The following is a 12870-nucleotide window of genomic DNA, read 5'->3' on the forward strand; positions in this document are numbered from 1 at the left end:
CTTTTTTCTTAGTAGGAAATTGATAGATACCATCTGAAGTAGAAAACTTGAGAGGCATATCACCCCCTCCAAAAAAAGACTCTTAAAACCAAGTACCTCATGCCCAAGAGAAATGAAAACACACATCCACACCAAATCTTGTACATGAATGGTCATAACAGCATTATGAACAATAGCCTGAAAGTGGGAAAGACCCACAGCCCCATCAACTGATGGATGAAGAAAATGGGGTGCAGCCATACAATAGAATATTATTGGACACTAAAAAGAATGAAGGACTGATACATACCACAGTATGGATGAACCTTGAAAACATTACACTTAATAAAGAAAATCAGTTACAAAAGGCTACCTATTGTATTATTCCACTTACGTGAGACAGTGAGAGCAGGAAAAACTATAGAGATGGAAAGTACGTCAGTGGTTGCCCGGGGCTGAGGGGGTAATGGTGGAGCAGGAATGGGGAGTGATTGCTAATAGGCAGAGGGTCTCTTTTTGGAGTGTTTAAAATGCTCTACAATTGTTTGTGGTGGTGGGTGCACAACATGACATGTAAAAAATGTCTTTGGGGAAGTAGTTCAGCAAAAAGAAAGAAAGAAAAGAAGAGAAGAGAAAAGAAAAAAGAAGAGAAAGAAAAGAAAAAAAAGAAGGGAGGGAGGAAAGGAAGGAAGGAACAAGGAAGGAAGAAGAAGGAAGGAAGGAAGGACCCACTCAGATAACCACTATACCAAAATGCATACAGCCATACACTTTAAATGGGTGAATTTTGTGGTATGTGAAATATATCTCAATGAAATATGAAAAGAAATCCCCGTGTTCCTTGGGAGAGCTCTTCATGTGGAAGGGCTATGAATTCTGAATTCTTGTGCATAGCAGGATGACATCCTTTCTTTATAAACCATGGACATGGTATAGCTTCCATTTTCCAAAAACAGGTTTAAAATTTAAAAACAAATAAAAGGCACTGACATAGTGCGTTGGCCAAACAAATTCCAGCGTATCTGATATACAATGGTATACAACGCAGTCATTGCAAAGAATAAGATCTATGTCTGCACAAACCCACAGGGAATATGACCTTGGTATAAAGTTAATCAAAAAGCAGGTTGTTGTCAGTAGATGCAGAGAAAGCATTGTACAAAGTACGACATTCATCCATGATAAAAACGCTCAACAAAGCAGGTCTAGAGGGAACATATCTCAACGTGATGAAGGCCATATATGAAAAACCTACAGCTTACATATCACACTTAATGGTGAAAAACTGAGAGGCTTTTCCTCTAAAATCAGGAACAAGACAAGAATGTCTTCTCTCACCACTATTATTCAACATAGTACTGGAAGTCCTAGCCACAGCAATCAGACAAGAAAAAGAAATAAAAGGCATCCAAATTGGTAAGGAAGAAGTAAATTGTCACTATTTGCAGATGACATGATATTATATACAGAAAACCTTAAAGATTCCACCAAAAAAACTACTAGAACATATAAAAGAATTCAGTAAGGTAGCAGGACAGAAAATTAAAATACAGAAAATACATTTCTCTACACTAATAACAAAGTGACAGAGAGAGAAATTAGGAAAACTATCCCATTTGCAATTGCACCAAAAAGAATAAAATACCCAGGAACAAATTCAACCAAGGAGGTGAAAGACCTGTACTCCGAAAACTATAAAACATTGATGAAAGACATTGAAGACAACATGAACAGATGGAAAGACATGCTATGCTCATGGACTGGAAGAACAAATATTGTTAAAATGTCCATACTGGACTCAAAGCAATCTACAGATTTAATGCAATTGCTATAAAAATACCAGCATTTTTCACAGAAGTAGAACATATAATCCTCACATGTGTATGGAACCACAAGAGACCCTGAGTAGCCAAAGCAATTTTGGGAAAAGAAAAAACATTCCAGATTTCAAGATTACTACAAAGCTATAGTGATCAAAACAGTATGATACAGGGACAAAAGCAGACACCTAGATCAAAGGAACAGAATAGAGTCCAGAAATAAATCCGCACTTTTATGGCCAATTAATCTATGACAAAGGAGGCAAGGATATACTGGGTGGCTCAGTCAGTTAAGCATCTGCCTTCAGTCGTGATCTCAAAGTCCTGGGATTGAGCCCCATATCAGGCTCCCTGCTGAGTGGGGAGCCTCTTTCTCCCTGTCCCTCTGCCTACCGCTCCCCCTGCTTGCGCGCTGTCAAATAAATAAATAAAATCTTTAAAAAAAAAAAGAATATACAATGGGGGAAAGACAGTCTCTTCAATAAATGGTGTTGGGAAAATTGGACAGCTACGTGCAAAAGAGTGAAACCGGACCACTTTCTTACACCATACACAAAAATAAACCCAAAATATATTGAAGACCTAAATGTGCAACCTGAATGCATAAAAATCCTAGAAGAAAACACAGGCAATAGCTTCTTTGACATGGGCCATAGAAACATTTTTCCAAATACATCTCCTTTGGCAGGGAAACAAAAGCAGAATTAAATGAGTGGGACTACACCAAAACAAAAAGCTTTTGCACAGTGAAGAAAACCATCAACAAAACAAAAAGGCAACCTACTGAATGGGAGAAGATACTTGCAGATGACATATATGATAAGGGGTTAATGTCCAAAATACATAAAAAAAAACCTTATATAACTCAACACTAGAAAAAAAAATCCAATTAAAAATGGGCAGAGAGTCTGAACAGACATTTTTCCAGAAAAGGTATACAGATGGCCAACAAACACATGAAAAGATGCTCAACATCACGCATCATCAGGGAAATGCAAATCAAAACCACAATGAGATACCACCACACCTGTCGGAATGGCTAAAATCAACAACACAAGAAACAACAGGTGTTGGAGAGGATGTGGCGAAAAGGAAACCCTTGTGCATCACTGGTGGGAATGCAAACCGGTGCAGTTACTGTGGAAACAGTATGGAGGGCCCGCAAAAAGTTAAAAATAGAATTACCCTATGATCCAGTAATTCCGTTCCTGGGTATTTACCCAAAGAAAATGAAAACACTAATTCAAAAAGATATATATGCACCCCTGTGTTTACTGCAGCATTATTTACAATAGCCCAGATCTGGAGGCAGTCCAAGTGCCCAAAAACGTATAGAATTGTTGAATCATTATATTGTGCACCTGAAACTAATATAACCCTGTTCATTATGCCCGAAAAAAATATTTTTAACAAATAAAATTTAAAATGAAAATGCAAAACACCCCCCCAAACCAAAAAGCAGGTTCCATTACATTGATAGCATAACATTAATGCAAAATAGTTCCATAAGCAGGTTACAAAATATTTAAAAAATATATATATGCACATACAAACTGCAGAATGTCCAGTGCAGTTCCCGGCATCTGTTCTGTTCCTCCTCATCTGTGGAGAAGCCTGGTGGTTTGGGTCCAACGGGCCCTCGCACAAGTTCAGGGCTGACCCCTGTCTGAAACCAGTGGACAGAACCCCACCCTCCTTGCCCCCACTGTGACTATTCATCTTCCGGGCATCTCTCTGGTAGGGGCTGGGCTGGGGGTGGCCGGATTGCCAAGATCTGAAGAATCTCTGGGGGTGGGATCCAGGCCTCAGTCGTTCCAAAATGTCCTCAGGGGATTCCAGCGTGCACCCAGGATGGAGAACAGCCACTTTAAGTTGAGCTGAGACTGGTAATGGTTGATTTCTGGATACGTGTCTTATGAAAAACCGTCAAATGGGACAGCCCAGGGAAAGTGAGCATGCTTATGGGATGGGGGGAATAATCATCAAAGGAGGAGTCTCATGAAAATTCTGCTGATTTGCTATCTAGTAAGAGAACTGTCAAGATATAACTGCACACAAATGTAAATTTCCTTTGAGGCGCCTGGGTGGCTTGGTCAGTGAAGCATCTGCCTTAGGCTCAGGTCATGATCTCGGGGGTCCTGGGATCGAGTCCCGCATCGGGCTCCCTGCTCAGCGGGGAGCCTGCTTCTCCCTCTCCCTCCCCACACTTGTGCACTCTCTCAAATAAATAAATAAAATCTTTTTTTAAAAAAAGGTAAATTTCCTTTGTAATAGACCCGCAAAGCTTGAATAAGAAACTATCTGTAAGAGTTCACCGAAGTATTAAATCCCACACAAACCTGGGACGCTCCTGTTTTTCTTCTACAGACTACGCCCCTTTAGCATTCACGTGGGACTCTGTACCGCGTTGATTGCTCTTTCTAACACAATGCTTTTACATCTTTTTCCTCCGAATTTCATGTGTCTGTATTCTCTGCCTCCTACACTGGACTCTTGAGTTCCTCAGTGGGGGCAAAGATGGTGTCTCGGGCAAGGCAGGTTAAAAATGCCACCTTTGGGGTCACATTGCCAGGGTGGCTCTCCCAGCTCTGCTACTTACCGGTTGGTGGTGTTCATCCCTCACCTGTCACACAGCCCCAGTAGCTCCCACCTCAGGTTAAGGAGATAACACGGCTAAGGTGTTCAATACACACCTGTCACACAGTAAGTGCCCCCGTCCCCCACCACCCGAAAATTAGCTCTTGTCATTGACAATGGTGATGATGATGATGATATCTTTCTTTTACAGCAAAGGTGCTCAAATTCAGCTGCACATTGGAATCACCTGGGAAGTGTTGGGGCCCCCTAAAGCCCAGACTCATCAAATCCAGCTTTCTGAAGGTGGAGCCAGGTATCAGTGATTTCTAAAGCTCCCCAGGGGGCACCTGGGTGGCTCAGATGGTTAAGCCTCCACCTTTGGCTCAGGTCATGATCTCCAGGTCCTGGGATCAAGCCCCGGGCTCCCTGCTCAGCCGGGAGTCTGCTTCTGCCTCTCCCCCTCCCCCTGCTTGTGTTCTCTTTGTCTCTGTCTCTCTTTCAAATGAATAAATATAAATAAATAAATAAATAAAGCTCCCCAGTGGGATGTGATGTGCATCAAAGGTGGAGATCTGTGGCCCTACGGTATTTTCCCCATAAGCTTTTCACATGACGCACAGCTGAATAGGGACAGGCCAACAGAGAATGTCCGGCAGGGGGTGGAGGAGGGTGCTGGGGGAGAGGGTGCATGACATACCTAGAAATAAACGTGTTGAGTTCATTACCTTCCGTCATCTGGGCCTCCGAGTGATACCAAGTATAAATCATTTGGTGAAAAGGCCAGCGCTTCGATTTTGCCCTTGTGAAGTGACAGTCGGGCAATCAGCTCCCTTTTCTTATAATCCCACAAAATGATGTCTGCCTGGGAGCGAGAATACACTGTCAGATCACAGACCGGCTTCAGAAGAGTCTGAGGGGAGAGCTCCCTGCCTTGGTGAGAAGTAATCAGTAATTGCACTTTTTCTGGAAATTAGATCATGTCTTACATATACAACCGCAAGAAACTGGCAATAGTTTTTAAATTAAGCAGGGACTAAAAAAGTAAATAAATAAAAATAAATTAAGCAGGGACTTTTGGTTCCTGAGCATTATCAGTCCGCAAGCTGCAGGGTCTGGTGTGAACACCAAAATACTTTACTCCCAGCCCGAGGGAATGAAGATGAGCTCAAAGAGGAGGCAAGAGGAAAAGGGAGGGGAAGGACGTGAGCACAGAGCTGACCTGGAAGGGGGTGGGTTTTCGGGGGGGGGGGGGCGCACCTCTCTACTGATTTATAGGGAGCTATTTTAAAGCACACTCACCTTGAAGCCCATGAACGTGACCTGTCCGGAGGCTATGTAAACCCCACTCTTGGAGATGGTCACACAGGAGACATTGTTGCCGTGACCGTGCAGGAAATTCTGTTCCTGTGTGTTTATCGCCTGAATCAGGATTGTGCAGCCCAGAGGGTAAATCAGATGCTCCTGGTCAGGATGGCATTTCAGGCCAGTGGGCACATGTCCTGAAAGAGTAATCATTAGAAAAATAAATAAGAAAAAATAAAAATCATCATAATTAGGGGCGCCTGGCTGGCTCCGTCGGTAGAGCAGGTGACTCTTGATCTCTGGGTTGTGAATTCAAGCCCCAAGTTAGGCATGGAGCTTACTTAAAACAAATTTGTTTTAAAAAGTAATAATTTGGTGAAGTGGCCAATTTTTAAAGAATTGGAGACAAAAGAGAGCACTTTTGGAAGAAACCTGATTTCAACTAAAATAAGTGTGTTGTGTGTGTGTGGGTGTGGGGGGGGTTAATGTATGTAATTTTATTCCACCGACAAGGTCAGCCTAGTGGATCACTTCTCAGACTCTAAAGTGTATAAAATCACCAGGGGATCTGGTTAAAATGCAGATTCGGATCTGAGGTCTGGAGAGGGGCTGAGATTCTGCATTTCTGACAAGCTCTCAAGAGATGTTGATGCTGGTCCAGCAACCTCACTGTTGGATAGCACGGCCCCAGGGTCAAGTTCGCAATGCTGAGAAGCAGGATTTTCTCAGTGCCAGAAATAGGAGAGCAGCCTGTCTTGGTGGGTGCAGAGGCACGAGGAATGTGAATTCACTGCCTGGGGCAGAAGTTTGGTAAAGGGGTGCCTGGGTGGCTCAGTCGGTTAAGCGTCTGCCTTCAGCTCAGGTCATGATCCCGGGGTTCTGGGATCGAGTCCTGCAGCAGGCTCCCTGCTCCTGGGGAGTCTGCTTCTCCCTCTTCCTGTGCCCCTCCCCCCTTCCTCGTGAACTCTTTCTCTCTCAAATAAATGAATCAAATCTTAAAAAAAAAAAAAGAAGTTTGGTAAAGATAATTTGTTTCTAAGGCACCACCAGGCACCCTAAAGAAGCCAGGCTCAGTTTGAGACCCGCCCCCCATCCTCCAGGTATTTGCCAAGAACTATCTCAAGAATTACAAACCTTTGTTATATGTTTTAATATGACATAGACAGAAGTCCTTCCTTATCACTCAACTTTGGGTCAGAATTTTGGGCGTTGTGATGAGGGAAAAGAAGCCTGGCTGAAGACAAAGCATAAGCCGACAACCTACAACCTCTCCCCACCTCCCACTCCTGGGTGGGACATGTGTGACATTCTTCCAGGAAGCTCCCAACTATCTTAATGTTAATGCCTTGCTAGAGGGGAAAAACAACCTTAACTTGACAATGGCAAGGCCTCCAGCATCTTGTAGGTACTCTTTGGCATATGAAAGTTCTTTTGAAACCTCCCTTTTCCTTACCTCCCCCAACCCTATAGTATACCATCAGCCACCCCTCACAACCCTGGGGCAGCAGCTCTTTCTGCCCACGGGTCCTGTTCCTGAGCTTTAATAAACCACGTATTTGCACCAAAGATGGCTCAAGATCTTTAGTCATCAGCTCCGGACTCCACCCCACTGAACCTCACCTATATTCCAAAACCACATCATTTGTGCTTGATGTTATTTTACAATATAAACTGTAAAGTCTGGTTGATTCGTTAAAAATCATTTCAAGTGGAGTGGTATTCAATGTGTAGATTAAGGAAAAATAATTTTTATAATAATACATGCGATCTCCTTTCTAAAAGCAGGATGTGTTTTTCCATGAAGTCTCCCTTCAGGATTTCCAGTGGCATTTTCAATTTTTCCTCATAAAAATCTCATACATTTCTTAGTACATTTATTCCTGGGTATTTTAAAATCGTTCTATGGCTATTTCCTACTCCATCAAAAGAGTCATAAATATTTATTAATATCATCTTCTGGTCTTTTAATGAATTCATCTTTTACATTTAATTCCCTCTAGAATTTATTTTGGTGCATAATGGGATTCCAGTAGCTAAATAGATTTTTTTTTTTTTCTCAAATTGCCAAATATATTTATTGAATAAATGATTTCTCCTGCTTTGAATTCATTCCTTTTTCATGCAGTAGGTTCTCCAAAGACTAAGCTTTGTGTCCCTGGGAGTGAGCTATTCATATATTTATTCAGTTGCAGTTACCTTATGACCATATGACTATCCATATGGAAAAAGTAAAATTAGATCCAACTTCACACCATCCATAAACAACACATTTCAGGTAGATCGAGGACCTAATTGCGACAAACAAGACTTAACATGTACACAAGTTGTAGGAAATGACTTCTTCAACACGCCACAAAAAGAGCAAATCCTAACAGAAAAGGCCAATATATTAATCCAGTTATGTTAACAATTTAAATTTTTTCCAGAATATACAAAGAGCTAAAGCAAAGAAATAAGACACAAACTGCTTTAACAGAAAGATATGCCAAGGATGGGAACAGGCAATTAATGAGGGGGTAAACTCAAAAGCCAATAAACATATGAAAAGATAGGCAACTTTGCAAGTATCAGGAAATGCAAATTACATCCCAAAGGAGATACCGTTTCATCTCCATCATAATGGTTAAAATTAAAAAGGCATTAAAGGGCATCTGGGTGGCTCAGTTAGTTAAGCGGCTGCCTTTGGGTCAGGTCATGATCCCAGGGTGCAGGGATCAAGCCCCACATGGGGGGGCGGGGAGGGGGCCCCGGGGGGGGGGCCCACTGTAGTCTGCTTCTCTCTCTCCCTCTGCCTGCAGTTCCCCCTGCTTGTGCTCTCTCTTTCAGTCAAATAAATATATAAATAAAATAAAAAGGCTGATAATAGGAAGCATTAGTGGTGATGTGGATCAGAAGGGAACACTCATACATTAAGTTGTGGGAAGGTACATTAGTGGAATCGTTTTTTGTAAAACAACACACCCGTATTCAGTATGGCTGAATATGCACGCACCCTTGGACCTAGCTATTCCACTCTTCGGTATATAACCTAGAGAAATACTTGCAAGGGTGCCCATGGGCCACTACAGAGGTGTTCACTGTGATACTGTTTGTATTAGCAGAAAGTTGCAAATAAACTCAAAGACCCTCAACAACGGATAACGAATGCTGGCCTGTTTACAGGGGGAGTAGCGGAGGTAAAATAAATTAATCAACATGAGCAGACTGCACAAATGCTCGGTGAAAAAAAGCAGGCTTCAGGGGCACCTGGGTGGCTCAGTCAGTTAAGTGTCTGCCTTTGGCTGAGGTCATGATCCCAGGGTCCTGGAATCGAGCCCCGCATCGGGCTCCCTACTCAGCTGGAAGACGGCTTCTCCCTCTCCCTCTGCCTGCAGGTCCCCGCTTATGCTCTCTGTCAAATAAACAAATAAATAAAATCTTTTTTTTAAATTTTATTTATTTATTTGACAGAGAGAGACAGTGAGAGCAGGAACACAAGCAAGGGGAGTGGGAGAGGGAGAAGCAGACTCCCAGCTGAGCAGGGAGCCCGATGCGGGGCTCAATCCCAGGACCCTGGGATCATGACCAGAGCCGAAGGCAGACGCTTAACGACTGAGCCACCCAGGCGCTCCAGGTAAATAAAATCTTTAAAGAAAAGAAAAGCAGGCTTCAGAATGCGTCCAGGATGATATTTCTAGAAAAATATAGAAGTATGCAACTTTGTACTATAAATTGTTTATATATAGCATATCTAATATTTTACGTGTACAGTAAAATTTAAAAACATAGCTAGAAAGAATACACATTAACTTCAGGCTAGTGGTTGTCTCTAGAGAGGGAGAAAGGATAGGATTGTGTGTCAGGAGAGAGGACTTAAAATGTGTATTTATTTCTTAAAAAGTTAACTCAAAGAAGAAAAGGTATCAAAATTTGCTAATTCTGCGTGCAATACTCGGTATTTATTGTGGCATTCTAAATTTCTGTTTAAGTATTTTATGATAAAAATAAAAGAGCCCTATAATACCCCCTGCCCAGGGTAAACCATTAACAAGCAGATACGTATGTCTTCAGATTTATTTTCTTTGAGTTTAGTAATTAGGGTTCCTGGTTGCAAACAAGAAAGATCATTTCTGGCAGAACTTAAGAGGAAAAATAATTTCGTGGAAGGAATACAAACAGCTCACAGAATTGGTAGGAAGTATGGGAAATCACACTTGAAAAAGAGGTAGGACCAGTAGGTGGGCGAGACCAAGCGACATGAACTAAGGAATTCTCATTCCCACCGGGCTCTGCTCGAAGCGGGGAGGCTCTGGTGGGAACTTCCTGCTGGCTGAGCCCATGATGTCACCTGTCTCTGAACTGGCTGCCAAAGAGTTATGAGAGGAAGCATCTGCCCCCTTTAAGACCTGAGCAAAGGCAGAACAACTCCCAGCCCCTTGCCTGTTTTGGGATTCTCCTCAAATAAAAGGATATCACCCGTGTCCCCTAGAATGAATACGTTTCCCTCCTTTCTCCATATATACTCAGCCCCACTTCTCCCCACCTCTCTGTCTCTAACACACACACACACACACACACACACACACACACACACACACACACACACTTAAACTATAACAGGCTCATACCATGCATACTATTGGGCAAGTTGCATTTTACACTTAATTTATCTTGGACATCTTTCCTTATTCTTCCCCTATAGATCTTTTTTTTTAAAGATTTTATTTATTTATTTGACACAGAGAGAGAGAGAGAGAGAGAGCACAAGTAGGCAGAGCAGCCGGGAGATGGAGAGGGAGAAGCAGGCTCTCCACTGAGCAGGGAGCCCGATGCGGGGCTCAATCCCAGGACCCCAGGATCATGACCTGAGCTGAAGGCAGACGCTTAACCGACTGAGCCACCCAGGCACCCCTTCCCCTATAGATCTATCTCATCTTTCTTAAGGGTTATGCAGTATTTTGTTGTACAAAAGGACTACAATTTTAAAAATAATTTACTGGGGTGAAATTCACATAACATAAACCATTTTGAAGTGGACAATCCAGTGGTAGGTAGTACGTTCACACTGTCTACAACCACCACCTCTGTCTAGTTCCAGAACATTGCTGGACTACAACTGTTTTTAAACCAATTTCTTACCAATGTTCAGTTGGGTTTCCTCTGGTATTTGGGCTATGACACACAATACCATAGCGAATCCCACAGTACATACTTTTTTGGAAACTTGAATAAGTGATTCAAGTTTTAGACGCCCAAAGATTATCCTCATTAAAAATCATAATGGGTACTATAAAACCTCTTTCAAAAAGGTTGTAAAATTTATTCTTCTGACAATAGTAATTGAGAGCCATTTGTTATTCTCACCCTACTATTATCCCCAGGTGTAGCTTTGCCAGTCTGAGAAAAAAGAGTCATTGTTAAAAAAGGGATTTTTGTTTGTTTGTTTTTTGTTTTTAGCATTTTGAGCTAGTAGCCATTTATATTTCTTTACCTATTTCAGGGGTCAGCAAATATTTTCTATAAAGGGCCAGATAGCAAATATTTTAGGCCTTAGGGACCACAGTTACTCAAGTATGCTACTGTAGAGTAAAATCAGACATCAACAATATATCAACAAATGCACATGGCTGGGCTCCAAAAAAACTTCATTTAAAATCCCAGCAGAGGGCCAGATTTGGCCAACAGGCTATAGACTGCAGACCCTTGATCTATTGTTTTATTGTTGCTGTTTTTAGTTTAGAAACTCTTTGCATGATAGGATAATCATGGGCTTATGGACTCCAGTCAATTGATAAATGCGGCTATTCTTGCGCTAATACCAAATTCTTAATAACTATAGCTTTATAAAATGTTTTCATAATCAGTACAACTATATTTGGCTTGCTTACGTAATAAATGCCTATCAAAATACGATACCTAGAATAGTCAAGTGCCATTACACATTTACACCCTCAAGTTAAAAATCACAAAACTGTAATGTAACTCTGCAAGGAGTTCTGGTGTCAAAATGAGAAAAAGGGGATTTGCATTGGCTTCTAATTTGTTTCCATGTGAAAGCTATACTGGGTCATGGCCATGGGAGGTGCTGGAATATAAGGGACCGTGTATTTACTCTTAGAGCTCTACAAAACAGCATGAACTCAGTCCCAGAGCTCTGTGTGTGAAGCTCTGCACTGGTCACTGGTGTGACCCCCTGCACTCGGAGGTCACTCACTCACTTCACCAATGACCTTGTCACCAGCCAACTTCTCAGATGCACTAAGCACCCACTTTCTTTTCTTCTTCTTCTTTTTTTTTAAAGATTTTATTTATTTGACAGAAAGAGACACAGTGAGAGAGGGAACACAAGTGGGGGGAGTGGGAGAGGGAGAAGCAGGCTTCCCGCGGAGCAGGGAGCCCGATGTGGGGCTCGATCCCAGGACCCCGGGATCATGACCGGAGCCGAAGGCACACGCCTAACGACTGAGCCACCCAGGTGCCCCAGCACCCACTTTCTATTAGAAACTATTAAACTAAAACGAAGAGTTGAGATCCAAGTCCCAGAATGGGCCTAAAACTTTAGTCTTTTGTTCTGCATCTGCATTACTACAATGTTAAAACTTTCAGGCTACACAACGCACTTAAAAAAAAAAAGTTTGCTTTTTCTAAAATGTAACGCATTGCTTGTTTCCATCCTTCACACACAACATCAAAGAGCGCTTCCCCCCCTTAATGTTCAAAATAACAGGCAGTCATAAAGAAGACGTGGGCTGAACCAGCAGGCATCCCCAGATCCGGAGCATCTCTCCCCTCCAGCTCCCCCTGGCGTCCTTTCCGCCTTTTATCGGGGTCTGAAATCTTCACCATTACGAGTTCTTCTTGGGTCAGGGGACAAGACCACCCCCTAAAGCGGCTGCTCACACCCACATTCGGTCCCCAGCCCTTTCTCATAGCACATCAGCTGGGATTCTAGGAGTTTCTTGATCCCGGGGGCCGACCCGGACTTCGCAATCCCGCGGTTGCCGAGGGGCGGGCAGCTTTGGGCGCTGCGCGAGGGCTTAGGGCCAAGGCAGAGCTGACCAGCGGGGAGAAGGGTTACGGCCGCCTTACTCATCCTCGGGCCCGGGGAGGAGGCCCTTGTCCCTTTTAGGTGCTGCGAAACCATCCTAGTCCCTGAGACTTGGAGCGAGGAAGTGACATCAGGACTTTGGGGCAGGAGGGAGCTTGGCCCCGG

The 12870-nt window shown here is 42.9% G+C and overlaps 1 protein-coding gene across 3 annotated transcripts in view; it reads right to left on the bottom strand.

Annotated features, from left to right (window-relative positions):
* CFAP52 (cilia and flagella associated protein 52) overlaps positions 1–12870 on the bottom strand; it is a 42241-nt gene that overhangs the window by 29190 nt on the left and 181 nt on the right. For 2 of the 3 annotated variants that reach the window (XM_088027238.1, XM_028125147.1), the window contains exons 2-3: positions 5676–5875; positions 5102–5238 (exon numbers count right to left, since the gene is read on the bottom strand). In XM_088027238.1, coding sequence (XP_087883364.1) covers positions 5102–5238; positions 5676–5875 — 337 coding nt within the window. The remainder of the gene's footprint in view (positions 1–5101; positions 5239–5675; positions 5876–12870) is intronic. The other variant, XM_028125148.1, reaches the window with a different exon arrangement.

The sequence above is a fragment of the Eumetopias jubatus genome, unplaced genomic scaffold, assembly GCF_037043125.1.
Source record: "Eumetopias jubatus isolate StellerSeaLion01/CBP00866 unplaced genomic scaffold, mEumJub1_p1.0 scaffold_10, whole genome shotgun sequence".
In the NCBI taxonomy this organism is placed as follows: Eukaryota; Metazoa; Chordata; class Mammalia; order Carnivora; family Otariidae; genus Eumetopias; species Eumetopias jubatus.